The sequence below is a fragment of the Nerophis lumbriciformis genome, linkage group LG10 (assembly GCF_033978685.3).
Source record: "Nerophis lumbriciformis linkage group LG10, RoL_Nlum_v2.1, whole genome shotgun sequence".
NCBI lineage: Eukaryota > Metazoa > Chordata > Actinopteri > Syngnathiformes > Syngnathidae > Nerophis > Nerophis lumbriciformis.
The window spans coordinates 492096-512500 of record NC_084557.2 but is presented as its reverse complement, the minus strand read 5'-3'; the positions used below and the strand labels follow the sequence as shown (position 1 = coordinate 512500).

General features: G+C 41.7%; 2 protein-coding genes across 5 annotated transcripts in view; both read left to right on the top strand.

The window, feature by feature from the left end:
* Positions 1-3328, top strand: part of fam107b (family with sequence similarity 107 member B) — a 67069-nt gene extending 63741 nt beyond the window's left edge. For all 4 annotated transcript variants that reach the window (XM_061970456.2, XM_061970455.2, XM_061970453.2 and 1 more), the window contains exon 4: positions 2488-3328. In XM_061970456.2, the coding sequence (XP_061826440.1) occupies positions 2488-2607 (120 nt within the window). In that variant the 3' untranslated portion in view covers positions 2608-3328. The remainder of the gene's footprint in view (positions 1-2487) is intronic.
* A 4984-nt stretch (positions 3329-8312) lies between these two features.
* On the top strand, positions 8313-17471 carry gcsha (glycine cleavage system protein H (aminomethyl carrier), a). The gene is made up of 5 exons (XM_061970449.2): positions 8313-8490; positions 8599-8681; positions 8757-8820; positions 12910-13041; positions 17035-17471. Exons 1-5 carry the CDS (start codon positions 8352-8354, stop codon positions 17130-17132), a joined length of 516 nt encoding a protein of 171 aa, XP_061826433.2. The 5' UTR covers positions 8313-8351; the 3' UTR covers positions 17133-17471.
* The last annotated feature ends 2934 nt before the right edge of the window (positions 17472-20405 follow it).

The window sequence follows — 20405 nt, the reverse complement described above, 5'->3', positions numbered from 1 at the left end:
GACGACAGCAAAGACTTACAGCGTGTGGAGTTTAGACGGCGTCCACAAAGTACATCCGTACATGACATGACCATCAACAACGTCCACATAGAGAAGGGTAAAAAAAAACTTACATAGTCTTCATTGCTAAAAACAAAGCAGGTGCGGGGAATGGCGTTTAAAGGAAAAAACCAAAAAAAACCAGGAAAAGCCACCAAAATAGGAGTGTAAGACAAGAAGTAAAACATTACACTAGTGAGAGTCCAGTCCATAGTGGATCTAGCATAATAGTGAGAGTCCAGTCCATAGTGGATCTAACATAATAGTGAGAGTCCAGTCCATAGTGGATCTAACATAATAGTGAGAGTCCAGTCCATAGTGGATCTACTTAATAGAGTGAGAGTCCAGTCCATAGTGGATCTAACATAATAGTGTGAGAGTCCAGTTCATAGTGGATCTAACATAATAGTGAGAGTCCAGTCCATAGTGGATCTAACATAATAGTGAGAGTCCAGTTCATAGTGGATCTAACATAATAGTGAGAGTCCAGTCCATAGTGGATCTAACATAATAGTGAGAGTCCAGTCCATAGTGGATCTACTTAATAGAGTGAGAGTCCAGTTCATAGTGGATCTAACATAATAGTGAGAGTCCAGTCCATAGTGGATCTAACATAATAGTGAGAGTCCAGTCCATAGTGGATCTACTTAATAGAGTGAGAGTCCAGTCCATAGTGGATCTAACATAATAGTGTGAGAGTCCAGTTCATAGTGGATCTAACATAATAGTGTGAGTCCAGTCCATAGTGGATCTAACATAATAGTGTGAGAGTCCAGTCCATAGTGGATCTAACATAATAGTGAGAGTCCAGTCCATAGTGGATCTAACATAATAGTGAGAGTCCAGTCCATAGTGGATCTACTTAATAGAGTGAGAGTCCAGTCCATAGTGGATCTAACATAATAGTGTGAGAGTCCAGTTCATAGTGGATCTAACATAATAGTGAGAGTCCAGTCCATAGTGGATCTAACATAATAGTGAGAGTCCAGTTCATAGTGGATCTAACATAATAGTGAGAGTCCAGTCCATAGTGGATCTAACATAATAGTGAGAGTCCAGTCCGTAGTGGATCTACTTAATAGAGTGAGAGTCCAGTTCATAGTGGATCTAACATAATAGTGAGAGTCCAGTCCATAGTGGATCTAACATAATAGTGAGAGTCCAGTCCATAGTGGATCTACTTAATAGAGTGAGAGTCCAGTCCATAGTGGATCTAACATAATAGTGTGAGAGTCCAGTTCATAGTGGATCTAACATAATAGTGAGAGTCCAGTCCATAGTGGATCTAACATAATAGTGAGAGTCCAGTTCATAGTGGATCTAACATAATAGTGAGAGTCCAGTCCATAGTGGATCTAACATAATAGTGAGAGTCCAGTCCATAGTGGATCTACTTAATAGAGTGAGAGTCCAGTTCATAGTGGATCTAACATAATAGTGAGAGTCCAGTCCATAGTGGATCTAACATAATAGTGAGAGTCCAGTCCATAGTGGATCTACTTAATAGAGTGAGAGTCCAGTCCATAGTGGATCTAACATAATAGTGTGAGAGTCCAGTTCATAGTGGATCTAACATAATAGTGTGAGTCCAGTCCATAGTGGATCTAACATAATAGTGTGAGAGTCCAGTTCATAGTGGATCTAACATAATAGTGAGAGTCCAGTCCATAGTGGATCTAACATAATAGTGAGAGTCCAGTCCATAGTGGATCTACTTAATAGAGTGAGAGTCCAGTCCATAGTGGATCTAACATAATAGTGTGAGAGTCCAGTTCATAGTGGATCTAACATAATAGTGAGAGTCCAGTCCATAGTGGATCTACTTAATAGAGTGAGAGTCCAGTCCATAGTGGATCTAACATAATAGTGTGAGAGTCCAGTTCATAGTGGATCTAACATAATAGTGAGAGTCCAGTCCATAGTGGATCTAACATAATAGTGAGAGTCCAGTCCATAGTGGATCTACTTAATAGAGTGAGAGTCCAGTCCATAGTGGATCTAACATAATAGTGTGAGAGTCCAGTTCATAGTGGATCTAACATAATAGTGAGAGTCCAGTCCATAGTGGATCTAACATAATAGTGAGAGTCCAGTCCATAGTGGATCTACTTAATAGAGTGAGAGTCCAGTCCATAGTGGATCTAACATAATAGTGTGAGAGTCCAGTTCATAGTGGATCTAACATAATAGTGAGAGTCCAGTCCATAGTGGATCTAACATAATAGTGTGAGAGTCCAGTCCATAGTGGATCTAACATAATAGTGAGAGTCCAGTCCATAGTGGATCTAACATCTGATTTTTGTTATGTTTTGTGTACCAAGCATCATTATTGGAATACAAATATACACATCTATATATTTTTAGAATAGCAAAGTTCTTTATGTTCAATTATGAAGCTCTGCTCCATTTGGACTCTCCGGTCAATTCCCCGCGTGTTTGTTGTTGCAGCTGCAGCTGGATCAAGAGAAAAACGAGGAGGAACAAGAGAATACTCCCGAGTTTGTGAAAATGAAGAGCAACCTCCGCAGGACCAAGCAGGAGACGGACGCCGAGGAAAGAGCCACTTAAGACCCAGAAAGCCGCCAGTGGCCCTGGCACGCCACGAGTGTGTGTGTGTGTGTGTAAGCCAGAGTGTGTGTGCTGACCCGACCCTGGTCCCAGGTGAACCTTCCTGCCTTTTCCCCAACCGAGCTGCTCCTCCCCTGCAGTGAGGCGAAAGACTTGTACTGACTAGAGAACCCCACGGACCAGCAGCACTCACTAGTCGCAGCGGCGCACAGCACCCTCTGCTGGAGAGACTGGCATGTTACATCCCTTTCAGGCCGGCTGATGACCTCTAACGCACACAGAAGATGTCGGTTTCACTCGCCTCTCCACACCAAGCTGTCATGTCTCTGTACTGTTATCCTGTTTTATTCTCACCCACAGAATCATAGAAGGATAAGTGGACACTGGATGGACTCTTTAAAGCTGTGTAATTTGTAAAAAGCCAAACAAAATGTGCTTTTTGTTATTTATGTTCTTAGCTTTTAGCCCATTTCTAGAGGGGATGCAAAAGGGGACACTTTTAGTTGTTATTTTTATTTTGTTTCACGGCCTAAATGATGAAGCCAGAACAGGACAAAGGGAGTGTATGCTTGTTTTATTTTTGTTGTTTTTTTTTAAATTTCCAAACATGCCACTTTCTCAGCTACTGCAATTTGGAGCAATAGAACTCCCCGGGCATGAGAAAGTTATTTTTTTCTTTATACAGCCTGTTTTGTATTAATAAAAGTGTTACTTAAATATTTGAAGTTGTTTTTTGATCGATTATCAGTAAAAAGATTTTGTATACTTGAGTTAAAGAAGAGTGAGGAAGTTACAAAGCTCCTCGGTGGCAATGAGATCCGCCCGGAGTTCCTTAAGGCTCTGGATGCTGTGGGCCTGTCTTGGTTGGCAAGACTCTGCAGCATCGCGTGGACATCGGGGGCGGTACCTACGGATTGGCAGACCGGGGTGCTAGTTCCTCTCTTTAGGAAGGGGAACCGGAGGGTGTGTTCCAACTATTGTGGGATCACTCTCCTCTGCCTTCCCGGTAAGGTCTATTCAGGTGTATGCCGGATACTCGAACCTCGGATTCAGGAGGAACAGTGTGGTTTTCGTCCTGGTCGTGGAACTGTGGACCAGTTCTATACTCTGCAGGATCCTTGAGGGTGCATGGGAGTTTTCCAAACAAGTCTACATGTGCTTTGTGGACTTGGAGAAGGCATTCGACCGTGTCCCTCGGGAAGTCCTGTGGGGAGTGCTCAGAGAGTATGGGGTATTGGACTGTCTGATTGTGGCGGTCCGCTCCCTGTATGATCAGTGTCAGAGCTTGGTCCGCATTGCCGGCAGTAAGTCGGACACGTTTCCAGTGAGGGTTGGACTCCGCCAAGGCTGCCCTTTGTCACCGATTCTGTTTATAACTTTTATGGACAGAATTTCTAGGCGCAGTCAGGTCGTTGAGGGGATCTGGTTTGGTGGCTGCAGGATTAGGTCTCTGCTTTTTGCAGATGATGTGGTCCTGATGGCTTCATCTGGCCAGGATCTTCAGCTCTCACTGGATCGGTTTGCAGCCGAGTGTGAAGCGACTGCGATGGGAATCAGCACCTCCAAGTCCAAGTCCATGGTTCTTGCCCGGAAAAGGGTGGAGTGCCATCTCCGGGTTGGAGAGGAGACCTTGCCCCAAGTGGAGGAGTTCAAGTACCTGGGAGTCTTGTTCACGAGTGAGGAAAGAGTGGATTTTCAGATCGACGGGCGGATTGGTGTGGCGTCTTCTTCTAATGCGGACGCTGTATCGATCCGTTGTGGTGAAGAAGGAGCTGAGCCGGAAGGCAAAGCTCTCAATTTACCGGTCGATCTACGTTCCCATCCTCACCTATGGTCATGAGCTTTGGGTTATGACCGAAAGGACAAGATCACTGGTACAAGCGGCCAAAATGAGTTTCCTCCGCCGGGTGGTGGGTCTCTCCCTTAGAGATAGGGTGAGAAGCTCTGTCATCCGGGGGGAGCTCAAAGTAAAGCCGCTGCTCCTCCACAAAGGATAGGAGCCAGATGAGGTGGTTCGGGTATCTGGTCAGGATGCCACCCGAACGCTTCCCTAGGGAGGTGTTTAGGGCACGTCGGACCGGTAGGAGGCCACGGGGAAGACCCAGGACATGTTGGGAAGACTATGTCTCCCGGCTGGCCTGGGAACGCCTCGGGATCCCCCGGGAGGAGCTGGATGGAGTGGCTGGGGAGAGGGAAGTCTGGGCTTCCCTGCTTAGGCTTCCCCGCGACCCGACCTTGGATAAGCGGAAGAAGATGGATGGATGGATGGAGTTAAAGAATGTATTTCATTGAGCCTCATTAGTCGATGTCCATGTTTTTCCTCATTTCTAAACACATTTTCCCACCCCTCTGTTTTATTAAGTAGACATTGTATTACAATATTAAGCAGAGTAATATTAGTCTGTGGGCAATGATGCAGAATAGAATGGTTTGTCTTCAAACATGAGAGCATGACCAATTTACAGCTGGCTACTCTAAGTTCAGTTAAAAAAACTAACAAATGATTAAAAAAACATGTCAAAAATGAATACCAGCCCAAAAACAATGCAACAGTGTCAGCTATTGGGACAGAATCAATATCCTACTCGCCCACGGGTAAAAACTGAACTGATTGTTCTGCTCTTGTGTAACCGAAGTCTCTTCCCTGAGGGCAGCCGGTTGAACAAGTGCTGATCAGGGCGAGATCTGTCCACCAGGATTTTCTCTGCTCTGTTGAGGCAGCGAGAGCGAGCAATGTCCTCTAACGAGGGCAGAGGGTGGCCGATAACCTTCTCCGCTGTCCTGGTCACCCTGTGCAGGGCCTTCTTGTCTACAGTAGAGCAGGCAACAAACCGCACACCAGCAACAATGGCTCTATGGTGGCCCAAGTTGGTTCCTCCGCAGCACACAAAGGAAGTGGAGTCCCTGCTGTGCCTTTTTGACCAGTACTGGAGAATTGACAGTCCGTGTGATGTCGTCCGAGACATACATTTCCAGGAACTTTGAAGAGGTCACAGTCTCCACACATGCTCCAGTCACAGTGCATCCGGAAAGTATTCACAGCACTTCACTTTTTCCACTGTGGAAGTCGCTTCCTAGCGGTTCCGCGGATCACACACGTCACAGGAGACCGGCGTCCAGAGTTGAACAAAGTTTTAATGCACATCAATAGTTATTCGCTATTTTTGACCTTTCAGTCTCTCCAACTCTCCGAGTCCTTCCTCCTCCTGCTGTTCCCGACCGCTACTGTTAAAGACAACAGGTGAAATAAATATTTGAATTTCAGTGAATTACAGCTGTGTATATATGTATATATATATAGCTGAAATTCAAGTATTTTTTTTATATATGTGATGTGGGATCTGAGACGAGTATGTCATTGTGGCTTGTGCAGCCCTTTGAGACACTCGTGATTTAGGGCTATATAAGTAAACATTGATTGATGTATTTATATATATATATATATATATATATAAATACACATAAGAAATACTTGAATTTCAGTAAATTACAGCTATATATACATAAATATATATATATATATATATATACATAAATATATATATGTATGTATGTGTGGGAAAAAAATCACAAGACTACTTCATCTCTACAGGCCTGTTTCATGAGGGGTTCCCTCAATCATCAGGAGATTTATCCAATCATCAGGAGATTTATCTCCTGATGATTGAGGGAACCCCTCATGAAACCCCTCATGAAACAGGCCTGTAGAGATGAAGTAGTCTTGTGATTTATTTTTTTTTCCCACACATACATATATTGCGCTCTACTACGGTATCGAGCACTATTTTTTGGATAACCTTATTAAGACATATATATATATATATATATATATATATATATATACACACACACACACACACACCCGCAGCAGGCCTTTTGGACATCTCCCTAATTCTGAGGTCTCAAGGTTGGCAAGTATGCTAGTCACTGCCGTTGTGTCCTTGGGCAAGACACTTTACCCACCAGTGAGGTGCGGTGAGGTTGATGGCTGGTGAGGCACTGACTTCATCACAGTCAGATTTACAAACATATGAACCCTAAAGAGTATCTTATTCACCATTTGATTGGCAGCAGTTAACGGGTTATGTTTAAAAGCTCATACCAGCATTCTTCCCTGCTTGGCACTCAGCATCAAGGCTTGGAATTGGGGGTTAAATCACCAAAAATGATTCCCGGGCGCGGCGCCGCTGCTGCCCACTGCTCCCCTCACCTCCCAGGGGGTGATCAAGGGGATGGGTCAAATGCAGAGGACAAATTTCATTACACCTAGTGTGTGTGTGACAATCATTGGTACTTTAACTTAACTTTAACTTTACACATACAAACTGTAGCACACAAAAAAGCACATTTAATTAAAAAAAATGTTATTATGGTCTTACCTTTACTTATAAAATAAGTCCATGAGCCGCTGTTGTGCTGGATTAATGCACCCCCTGACGAGAGTGTTATATCAACTAAAGCCCTCACTTCAACTTTCCACGTGCAAGATTGAATCTATTTAAAAAAGTGTAACCGAGGGTTTATAAATGTGGCCTATACTGTATGAAACTACAAAATAACAAACACGGAGGCTCCAGTTTACACCAGGACCACTTTATTTACCTTCTTTCAAAAACCTCCGCAACGTGACATCACTTCCGCTCTTAGCGCCTTCAAAATAAGAGCTCAAGGCATATACTGTATAACAGCGCATAACAGGAACTTAACATCACAAAGAGGAAAGCCCATAAAAATAGGTTACAAAAGTTATTTAATAAGAAGCCAAAAAGTGCAAAAACAATAATGTTCGTGTTTGAGGAGTTGTGAATTTAGGTACACCTGCAGTCTGCAGGTGTACCTAATGTTGTGGCCCTGCAGTCATTCACAACTCCTCCAACACGAACATTATTGTTTTTGCACTTTTTGGCTTTCTATGAAATAACTTTTTTAAATAGATTCAATCTTGCACGTGGAAAGTTTAAGTGTGGGCTTTAGTTGATATAACACTCCCGTCAGGTGTTGCCGTGCATTCTACGGCGGGGGTGCAGGAGGCGAGCCTCAGCCAGTGCGTCTTTTGCAGCCCTTTTATGATCGCTCAGCACAAGAAATACGTTACACACATACAGTTGTTGACAAAATACACTGTACATTATATACCTCAGCTAACTAAACTATGGAAATGTATAATATAATTCATATAGCAATACAGTCTCACTGCACAGCAGGCCAGCAGTTAGCCGAGTCATTGCGCAATCCATGTTGAGGCACTGAGTGACGTGCCTCAACTGGCTGCTGTTCACCGCACCGTCTCTTCTCAGTATTTGAACGGCAAATGTGAAAATTCAGCGATATTAAATAAAAATAATCTAAAACGGGTGAAGTTAAATGGAAAATAACTTTATAGTGTAATCACTGGATACATATAACTATTTAATTAAAAAAAAATTCTTCTTACATTTTTTTTCTTTCCATGATGGCCTCACCTGCCTCTAGTGACTGCACGTCACTGTTACCCACACTGGTTTAAATGTAACTTAGATATTGGGTTTCACAATGTAAATTGATTTGAGTCACTAAAGAAAAGCGCTATAAAAATATAATTCACTTCACTTCACTAACTGAATTATTAGTTTTAAGTAAGGTAAAACGTGCACAAAAAAAAAAAATAAGTGTTGTAATTGCCAGTTCCTCCAGACCAGCAGAGGGCGCTGATAAAAGCGTCAGAATGTTGCGTCATCACTCGCGGCGACAGACGAAGAAGAAATATGTCTGCTTGTCGATTCTTCCGCTGCTTGTCTTCTAACTTTCCCAGCGCCATTCCTTCACTAACACACGCTTCTCATCGACTGTGTCCCAAAGCCTTCATTCGGAGAAGCGTTTCCTCGTCGAGTCCATCCTTAGCAGGTGTTCCTGCTTGTTTCTCCTCACGTGTTAGTTAGCCGCTAGCTCGTGAAGGACGCGCCAGCTAACTTTCCTGCTTTTCTAACTTAAATGTGTTGAATTATGTTTCAGCGCTTAAATTCACAGACAAGCACGAGTGGATCCGGGTGGAGGATGATGGTGTTGGCACGGTGGGAATCAGCAGCTTTGCTCAGGTAAATTATTCCCGCTCGAACGCCACCTTGTGTTGGTCAACGTGACCTTTGACCCCGGGTGTGGTTTACCCGCAGGAAGCTTTGGGAGATGTGGTCTACTGTGGATTACCTGAGGTGGGGACGCAGCTGGCCCAGCAAGGTGACGAGGTTTCTGCAGCCAATTCCTAAAAAACAGGGGCTAATTCCACCTATTTGGGTTAAAAATAGTTTTTGCAAACCAGTAATTATAGTCTGCAAATAATGTGCCGTTGTTGAGTGTCTGTACTGTCTAGAGATCGCCAGACTTAACACGTTATACTCTTACATATCAGTAGGTAACAGCCGGTAGTAGAGATGCGCGGATAGGCAATTATTTCATCCGCAACCGCATCAGAAAGTCGTCAACCATCCGCCATCCACCCGATGTAACATTTGATCAGAACCGCACCCGCCCGTTGTTATATATCTAATATAGACGATGCAAGGCATTAGTGAGGTTATAAAGCTTTTGCCTGTTAAAGAAAGGAGACTGATCCAATGCAGCACAGACATTCGCGTGCCACGCTGTCACGGCCCAGACGCACACCAGTGCGCAATCATATGGGAGCCGCGCTGAGCGCACCTCCAAGCGCGTCTCGCTGCCGGCGACGGCCGGGTATGGGCCCGACGCTCCAGCGCCATCCATTTTCAGGGCTAGTTGATTCGGCAGGTGGGTTGTTACACACTCCTTAGCGGGTTCCGACTTCCATGGCCACCGTCCTAGCTGCTGTCTATATCAACCAGGGTGAGCCCCACCCCTTTCGTGAGCGCACTGCGCGCGGAGTGACCCCTGTTACGCGCCCCCGGCAACAGGGGTGGCGGGCAGGTAAGCTGCGCGGGCGGAGCGCGCGGAGTGACCCCTGTTACGAGCCCCCGGCCACGGGGGTGGCGGGCAGGTAAGCTGCTTACCTGCTGCGCGTGGCGCCGGCCGCGGCGAAGGCGGACAAGGCGGGGTGTCGGTGCGGTGGGCGGGGTGGTGACCCTGGACGTGCGTCGGGCCCTTCTCGCGGATCGCCTCAGCTACGGCTCCCGGTGGGGCCCTCTCGGGGGAAGGGGCCTCGGTCCCGGACCCCGGCGAGGCGTCCCTTCTCCACTCCGTAAAAGTGTCCATCTCTTTTTTTTTTTCTTCTTCTGTTGTGGCATATGCTGCAGGTGCCTGCTCGTTTTTCGTATGTGGGTAACAACATTTAACTATGTATATATATTTACCAATTGGTTTAACTGCCACCCGCCTGAATCTATTTAAAATCTAATTTTTTTTTAATTTCAACCGCCCGACCCGACCCGCGGATAAAATCTAATTTCTTTTTTTTTTTCATCCGCGGATAATCCGCGGACTCCGCGGTTGTGCCCGCAAACCGCGCATCTCTAGCCGGTAGCTAATTGCTTCGTAGATGTGGGAAACAGCGGGAGGCAGGGTGCAGGTAAAATGGTGTCTAATGCTTAAACCAAAAATAAACAAAAGGTGGGTTCCCCTAAGAAAAGGCATTGAAGCTTAGGGAAGGCTATGCAAAACCAAACTAAAACTGAACTGGCTGCAAAGCATTGGCGTTGTTAGGCCTATTTTAGGGGGGCTCAAGCCCCCCTAAAATATTCTTAAGCCCCACTAAATAATTTGGTGTTTTTTTGTTTTTTTTACACATGTCGACATATTCATTTTAAAGTGGCCCAAATATGAGTTTAAATAAATAATCATATAACCTGTTATTATTCACTCAGTTTCCCCTCACTTCGTAGCGTAAGGCAGAGAGCCCCTTTAGTGTGTCGGTATCCAATCCATTCCACTTGTTCATATAGAAAATGCCCACATCACTCAAATTCCAGCCCGCATTTTCTCTGCGACCTTGCTTGCGGTCCTGCAAGTGTACGAAGCACATTATCTTCCTTTACAATGAGTGAAGCTGCACAAAACCTTGTGTGTGCAATTGTAAATAATTTATTTTTTTAAGTTTTGTGTTTCTTGTAGAATCTATATAAAGTAATATACATTAGCCTATTGTTAAAATAATGAAAAGAACATCATTAAATATATTTGTTTTATTGTATTGTTACATGAATAGCTGTTGTATTATTATAGGATGGCTTGTTAAACATTTCATAGGATTTTCAGAGGGAGGAAAAACCAAGATATTTAATATATAATGTAAAATGAATAAATACATAAAAAGAAAAAAAATGGTTAAAAGCCATCGTCCCGGGGAGCATTTCATTTCGTCCCGTGCATTTAAAAAAATAAAAAAAAATAACAATGAATAATTTCTAAGTCTTTGTTAGCCGTTTTTGAAGTTTTGTGCTTGTGCGTAACGTTCGCTCGCATCCTGTGCATCTCCTGGGGGCTAAGCCCCCCCCCCCTGTCCTTAAAAGCTAGTGACGCCCCTGCTGCAAAGTAAACAAAAACAGAATACTGGACGACAGCAAAGACTTACTGTGGAGCAAAGACTGCGTCCACAAAGTACATCCGAACATCGGGCAGGCGCTACAGGTGCATCAGAGACGGCTTCTTTTCCCACAGCTGTCACCATCCTGAACTCAAACTTATAATTTATTCACCCCTATACAATACCCTACCCCAATATTACCCTTCGAGTGCAATACGTCCGACACTGATTGTCATTACTTTATTACTCCAGTACTCTTGTTTTGTTCTGTATATTGTACAGGATTGCTAATTGTGTTTATTGGATAGTAGTCTGTTTATTTCAATTCTTATTTTTATCTTTATTACTTATGTGATTTTTTTTTTTAATTGCATATTTGTTTCCACTACCGCACCTTAATTTGGAGTCCTTAATCTCGTTATATGCAAATATAATGACAATAAAGTCCATTCTATTCTAACATGACATGACAATCAACAATGTGCCCACAAAGAAGGATAAAAACTGGAATATTCTTGATTGCTAAAACAAAGCAGGTGTGGGGAATAGCGGTCAAGGAAGACATAAACTGCTACAGGAAAATACCAAAAAAAGAGAAAAAGCCACCAAAATAAGAGCGCAAGACAAGAACTAAAACACTACACACAGGAAAACAGCAAATAAGTCCCGGTGTGATGTGACAGGTGGTGACAGTACACCTACTTTGAGACAAGAGCTATATTGATGCATGCTTGGTTATGCTTTAAAGTCATATCCATCAATTGCGACGACAACTTTTTACTGTCAATATCAGCTGCTGAGTTTCAGTTTTTAATGATTTCTGCTGGTGGTGTGCCTCCGCATTTTTTCTATGAAAAAAATGTGCCTTGAACAAAAGGCAAAATTCCCCCAAAAAATGCAGTTCCCCTTTAAGTCCCCACACATTCTCATTGATCAGATTTATTGGAAGTTATATACAGGAATATACACTGCAATGATATTATTAATATGCTATGTTTCTCCCACCTTATATGCATGTTCAAATACAATTTAAAATCAGTCAATAAACTGTCTACTTGGGCTGCACAATTTTGAGGAAAAAACCTAATTGCGTTTTTTTCTCTGAAATTGCAATTCGATTTGCGATTTTTATTTTTTATACATAAAAATGCATAAAACAGAAAACAGGAGCCTGTCAATCAGCATATTTTTGTGTCAAGGTGCCACACACAACAATATGCAACAATTTACTCGTGTACATATTTGGCTTTATGCAGACAAACTCAGAGCTTTTATCGACATCATGCTCTTAAACTGCAGAAATAACTGAAACTATACAGTGTTTGTATTGTAATGTAATCATAATATATAATTATGTAAGTAACCATTTACAGGGATACAAACCTATTTTTCTAATTACTGTTAAGTTGTTTTTCATAGTACTTTATAGTACTGTAATTGGAAAGTAAATAACTTTATGTAATGTCTATTGTTTAAATGTACGACAGTGACAATGAATTTCCCCAAGGGGACCAATAAATCTAAATCTAAAATCTATCCTGAATAAATAAACAAACATAAAAATAAAGTTGACTCATTTCTGTATTGAAAAACATTCTTGCTCGTTCGCTTGTCAGATATTGTCAGAAAGCCAACACATTAGAGAGACAAACGCAAGATTGTCAACATGGCTGTCCCTCAAATGCCTGTGACGGAAGAGAAAAAAAACCCTCAGTCTCTTGCGGTTATGTAGTTGCACTAATCAAAAGCTTGATGTGGATTTGATGTCGATTAATCGTGCAGCCCTAATGTCTACTTTCAATCTAAATATGAGTGTTTATTTGCTATTTCAGATGAATTTGGAGCTCTGGAAAGTGTCAAGGCTGCCAGTGAGCTGTTTTCTCCCCTGACTGGAGAGGTGGTAGAAGTAAACTCACTGCTGGCTGACAAACCGGGCCTGGTCAACAAATCCTGCTACAAAGATGGTAAGCACACATTGCTGCATTACAAATACCGTATTTCCTTTTTTAGAAAAGGTGGGAAATCGTTCCATTTGATACCTGCAAAATGTCAAATATTGTTATTTGTAGTCATGCATACCTGCCAACTACTCCGGTTTTCCCGTAATTAGTACGGTTTTCATCAACCTATTCCGGGTTACGGTTGCAGTGATAAAAAATACGGTTTTTCATTAATAAAAAAAAAAAAAATTGTAAGTTTTATTCACAAAATCGCGTAACAACAATGACAATCGACACTGGTTCCCGTAACTTCCTATCGAGCCATTCCGAATGCCATGCGCGAGGCTATTTATAGCACCGCTGCCAAGCACGAGGCACCAGTTGCCATTGTTTCCAAACGAGCGAACGATCATGGAATCAGCCGGACAAAAATCGCAAACGAGTCTTAAACCGAAAAGAAAACTGCAGTCATTCCGTGAAGAATATTCAAAAGCCTATCCGGGAATAATTATCCGTTCCAAAAAGGGTGAAAACTACGCGAATTGCACCTTGTGCAGACAAGATTTTTCGATCGGACACGGAGGAATTAGCGATGTAAAAGACCACGTTGGGACAAAAAAACACAAGTCTAATGCCGTTGCTAGCGATACAAGTGGAAAACTTTCAACGTTTTTCGTCGCCCAAACAGATTCTTTGGATGTGATAAATGCCGAAGTTTTATTTACGGAGGCAATAATTGAGCAAACAAAAAGGTAATGACACCAATGTTATCTATTGGAATTGTTTAGTACTGTTATACTGTTAAAAGTGTTTATACTATTTATGCTTTCAAGTCCAAGTTGAAGAAATCTTAAATGTTAAATGTTGACAGCATAACTACCAAAATACAGAAGTATGTCCTTAATATTTTTGCAGTGCTATTTCTGTTGAAAAGTTCAAATGATTACATTAGAGATGTGATGTGCCACTTTTCAAGTGTCTGATGGCTTCAATTAATTGTCATTAATTTTTCATATTTTGAATTCTTTTGAAAGGCTTACAAAAAAACTACATTTGAATTGTAATTCCATGCTATTGACAGGACTATTAATTTTAATGAAGTTACCTTACCATGTTTACAGTATGATAATTGTGATAGAAATGTGAATTTTAGGCACAGAATATTTTTTACAATTGAACAAGGCAGTAGATTATACAAGCTTGGACAGAAAGTTAATAATGACACCAATTTTTAATGGAATTGTTTATTACTGTTTTACCATTTGTTTACTGTAAAAAGTGTTTATACTTTCAATGAACAAATTGAAGTCTTGTGAAAGGTTGACAGGATAACTGGCATTAACTGTCAAAATAATTTCAAACTATTGAAGTTAGCTTACAGAATAAACATGTCAATCAACCCATATGATTTTTGCTGTCATATTTTTGTTTTGAAAAGTCACTGTGACTGATAGAAAAGTGATGCTTTTAGCAACATTTTAACCTGTCTGAATGCTAATAATCATTTTGCGTCGGGGGGCGAAGGAACCCCCCCACCAGGACTTTGTCCTGGACCCTGGCTACTAGGTTTTTCTGATTTCAAAAGTTGGCAGGTATGCACTTACAATTAGTGCACCAACCCAAAAAACCTCCCTCCCCCATTCACACTCATTCACACAAAAGGGTTGTTTCTTTCTGTTATTAATATTTCTGGTTCCTACATTATATATCAATACAGTCTGCAAGGGATACAGTCCGTAAGCACACATGATTGTATTTCTTTATGACAAAAAAATAAAAATAAATAAACTCACGGCAACAATTTGATGCTTAGACGTTGTTTAACGCAAGTATCTAACATTGTAACATCATTGGTAAGTCAGAAAAGACTAAATTATTCTTAGGTCCTCTTTAAAACACATGTTATTATGATTAGTAAAATCCAAGCTATAGACTTTTTGATACAACTCTTGTATTGAGTCTAAATGTATTGTTTTGTGGATGTACCTAATAAAATGGCTTGTCCATGTAAAACAATGGTGAGCACTTTGACATCCCTAAACATTAAGGATGATTTGAAATGATACTCAATTTATAATAATAAACACATTAGTAAATGTTAATTGATTTGGAGTATTAAAACTAGGGCTGCAGCTAACGATTATTTTTCTATCGATTAATCTATAGATTATTTTTTTCGATTAATCGGTTAATCTATAGATTATTTTTTCGATTAATCTATAGATTATTTTTCCTTTTACCGATTATTTTTTTTATTTAAAATGAAGAGGAAAAAATAAATGTAGGCCAGTTTTTTCAAAAGGCATGGCTTTTATTTACAAAAAAAAAAGTATGGCCACTCAGTCAACATTGACAACAACATGACAAAATATTCTGTAACAATGTAAACATTTAAAACTTTTAACATTTAACAAAATTAAAAGTAGCTTATTTGCTTTTTAATGTGCAAATATAAAAGTAAACATCCAGTGCAAATCTTAATATTCTGGAATAGTATAAGCATTTCAAAAGTAAAAGTATTGCTTTAAAATGTGCAAAAATAAAGATAAACATCCAATACAAAAAAGTGCAAAACGGAAATATTCTGTAACAAGTGTAAACATTTCAACAAAAGTAAAAGTATTGCTTATTTGCTAAAATGTGCAAAAATAAAGCTAAACATCCAATACAAAAAAGTGTACAGTGTAAACATTTCAACAAAAGTAAAAGTATTGCTTATTTTGACGGCGTGGCGCAGTGGTAGAGTGGCCGTGCGCAACCCGACGGTCCCTGGTTCAATCCCCACCTAGTACCAACCTCGTCATGTCCGTTGTGTCCTGAGCAAGACACTTCACCCTTGCTCCTGATGGGTGCTGGTTAGCGCCTTGCATGGCAGCTCCCTCCATCAGTGTGTGAATGTGTGTGTGAATGGGTAAAATGTGGAAGTAGTGTCAAAGCGCTTTGAGTACCTTGAAGGTAGAAAAGCGCTATACAAGTACAACCCATTTATCATTTATTTATTTATTTTGCTTAATAACACAACAATGATAGTATGATTAAAGTGAAAGTTAATTGTTGGTTTGTACATAGTATATGTAACTGTTAATGTTGTAAAAGGTATTTGCACAACTAATTAACGTTAGCGTTTGTGACACGTCTTGTGCCGTGGGGTTCTTTCAGGACCGACAGACTGAACGCCAGACGGCTTTGCCAGGTTTACAATCTTTTAATTTTACACAAAGTCTTTTCTCTTTTCTCTTTCTTTCCTCGCTTTTCAGCTCCTCTTCCTCGCTCGCTCGTCGTCCCCTGTCTCTTGCGGCGTCGCTCCCGGCGCGCCCCGCCTCGCCGCTCGCTCGCCGCCGCCGCCTCTCCACAGCGTTAAAGAGGAGCGCGTCTTTGTAAACACTGAACAGGCACGCCAAACGCGCCTCTCAGAGCAAACGGTGCTTTAGTTTATGAATTTACAACGCAGATACAAATGACACATTCATGTTTTTGTGTAATAATGACAACGTATACGCACGCGGACGATTGACTTGTTGATGGTGATGGCAAGAACGCTGTCGGGGGTTTTCTTTTCAAATGTTCCTTCATAGCCGTTGTGCTGCTATGATAGGCCATTTCCGCTCGACACAGTGTGCATACAACAACATTATTAGGCCGTTTATTGAAATACTCCCACACTTTTGACGACTTTTGGCGTGCTTTTTTCCCCTCGCTCGCATCGTCTGCTTTGCGCTCCGCCATGACAGTAGTGTGACGTAAATATGCGACGCGCCGACGCACAAAAACGGCGTCGACGTATTTACGTAACCGATGACGTCGACTACGTCGACGCGTCGTTTCAGCCTTAATTAAAACACATTCCACCATAATTCATATTTTACCAATACCAACTCTCAAGCTAATACATTAAATCCTATGCAGCGTTTCAAAGTCTACTTTTTCCTACATTATTTTGTGGGAGCACTTTTGGCACATCAGTAGTCAAAAGTGATGGGCTTGATCTAACGACTTGATGGATCCTTTTCAACACAGGTTGGTTAATGAAGATGACCATTGCCAAGCCCTCTGAGCTGGACTCTCTGATGGACGAGGCAGCATATGAGCGATACGTCCGCTCCATAGAGGACTAATTGAATCCCTCTACCCGAGTTTTTCCTCTTCAGATAACACTGGAAGGCAGTGTCTTTTTACATCACCTTGAAACTGCGGTGCCACTTTGCTGCCCTGCCAGTGTTGTACAAATGTGAGCCTTAGGGATCCTTTTAAAGGTGCTGATCAAGAAACTTGCTTTAGGGAGCAACCAACGTTGAGTTTTTGCAGCATCGACCCCCTCCTCAAAACAGGTGAGACTGGCACTCGAGTCAATATAATTGTTCCAACATATTTCAATCCTGGGGAAAAGCACTTTGATTTGTATGATATCATCCATGTCTGTTGATGATCTTTACAATAAACACCATTCAACTGTTTTTTTCCCTGATTCTCATTCATACTTTATCTAGAAAAACTCTTGTCAATGTAGACACAATATTTGGGCTCAGTCATTGCTCTACCAGCTACAATTTTAAGTACATTTTTGTCTATTCCCAAGTAAAAACTGTGATTTAAAGGATTAAAATGTAGCTAAAGTCATAGGTCCCATCTGCATGTATGCGTAAGACCCGTAAGTATATATTATAAACCCAACAACGAAACATAGCACCTTTTTAGATAACATAGTCACTAACTTCCATCCATTTTCTACCGCTTGTCCCTTTCGGAGTCGCGGGGGGTGCTGGAGCCTATCTCAGCTGCATTCGGGCGGAAGGCGGGGTACACCCTGGACAAGTCGCCATCTCATGCCATGGCCAACACAGACAACATTCACACACTAGGGCCAATTTTAGTGTTGCCAATCAACCTATCCCCAGGTGCATGTCTTTGGAGGTGGGAGGAAGCCGGAGTACCCGGAGGGAACCCACGCAGTCACGGGGAGAACATGCAAACTCCACACAGAAAGATCCCGAGCCCAGGACCTTCGTATTGTGAGGTACATGCACTAACTTGTTAAAAGCAAATGATCATTTGGTGCATTTCTGTATGTAATTAGGATGAGTTAACTCATCATATGAAGCCCTCAGGTTCTCCCCATGATGCTGTCCCTCCTACCTTTTTTAATGAAGTGTTTTCTTGCATAGGGCAGCCTGTTCTTAATATTTTAAATAGCAGTCTGTTTTCTGGAGTAGTTCCTACCAGTTTTAAACACGCCGTGGTTCAACCGCTTTTAAAGAAACCTGGTCTGGACAGTTCAGTTTTAGACCCATTTCTAAGCTGCCTTTCCTCTCAAAGATTTTGGAGAAGATTGTTTTTACCCAGTTAAACACTTTTTTTAGAGGACTGTGATATTTTAGAAGTCTTTCAGTCTGGGTTTAAACCCCTCCATAGTACCGAGTCAGCTTTATTAAGGGTTTTTAATGACATCCTTCGAGCAACAGATTTAGGTGATCATGTGATTTTAGTTTTACTGGATCTAACAGCAGCATTTGATACGGTGGACCATAATATTTGAATTAGCCGCCTGCAGCATCAAGTGGGCATCTGTGGTACTGCTTTGAGTTGGCTGAAGTCCTATTTGACTAACAGGACCTTCTCTGTGAATGTTGCTGGATCTGAATCCTCCGTTGCTCCCTTGACATGTGGGGTCCCACAAGGCTCAGTTTTGGGACCACTTCTCTTTTCTATTTATTTACTTCCCCTGGGCTCAATCCTAAGAAAGCATGATATTTCTTTTCATTGTTATGCCGATGACACACAAATGTATTTTCCATTAAAGAGAAATCATGCCTCTTCAATACAGCCATTACTTGCCTGTCTTGAGGATATCAAGGCCTGGATGGCCCTAAACTTCTTAAATTTTAATGAAAAGAAGACAGAAGTAATAGTGTTTGGACCTAGTGGTACCTGTGAGCTCCCCCCTGTTGACTTTGGCATTTGGTTTTGCACGTTAAGCCCATGGTCACCAACCTGGGCTTTCGTATTGACTGTGATTTTAAATTGGAGCGTCAGATTGGCACAGTGGTGAAAGCCAGCTTTTTTGTATTTACGTCAGCTGGCCAAGGTTAAAAACCTTCTTTCTAGGTAACAGTTAGAGACAGTAATCCATGCCTTTATCACATCTCGGCTGGATTACTGTAACTCTTTATATTTTGGAATTAGTCAGTCCTCCCTCTCACGTCTGCAGCTGGTCCAAAATGCAGCTGCCCGACTTTGAACTAACACAAGAAAAAGAGAGCACATTACTCCTGTTTTAGCCTCCCTCCACTGGCTGCCTGTGTCTTTTAGAGTCCATTTTAAAATGATCTTACTCGTTTTTAAATCCTTACGTGGTCTTGCCCCACCTTACCTCTCTGAGCTGCTCCATCTGTATGCCCCCACCCGGTCCCTCAGGTCAGCTGATCAGCTGATCCTGGAGGTACCCAAAACAAAGCGCAAGCTCAGAGGGGACAGAGCTTTCTCTGTTGCGGGTCCCAAACTCTGGAACGATCTCCCTCTCCATGTGAGACAGGCCCCTTCTTTGGCTATTTTCAAGACCCTTCTTAAAACCCATTTTTATTCACTGGCTTTTAACCCAGCATGAGACTTTGAACTGTTTTTAGCTTTTAACTTTTTGAACTGTTTTTAACTTTTAAACTGTTTTTATCTAACAAACTGTTCTTAGGGTAATTTATATTTGCTTTTTAAATTGTGTATTTTTATTTCTGTTTTAAATGTTATTTTTTAGTCTGTCCTTTGCCTCTATTTCTTTGTGGTGTACAGCCCTTTGTTTTTCAACTGTGCTTGTTTTTAAAGGGCTTTATAAATAAAGTTGGTATGGTATGGTATGTTGCTTTGCTGCCTTCGTCATTGCACTTCCGGAATACCGTATTGATCCAGCTAGAGCAGTGGTCCTCAGCCACCGGTCCATGACGCATTTGCTACCTTCTCTGACTTAACTTTCGCCTGTCCCACTAAACACACCAATAAGCTTGTTAATATTTGTATAGAACTCCTTTGTTATACTACATGGGACAATGCACATTAATAGACATATAAAATGTTAATGTGCCGGATTGGAGCCAAAGGCTAATTTATTGGCTGTTTTTGTCTGCCACACGTAGAAAGCCGGTCTGTGAAAATAATGCATACATTAAACCGGTCCATGGTGGAACAAAGGTAGAGGAACTTTGAGCTCGAGGATACAAAAGATTGGTCGTTCCACAGGTAAAACCCGGAGCATTTTGAATATCGTCTAAAGCAGACCTGGGCAAATTAAGGCCCGTTAAGCTTTTCAATCTGGCCCACCGGACATTCCCAAATAAGTTTTTCCACATCTTTAAGATGGAAAGTGTAGCTGCCATTATGATGTGCAGTGATGTTTTCAAATT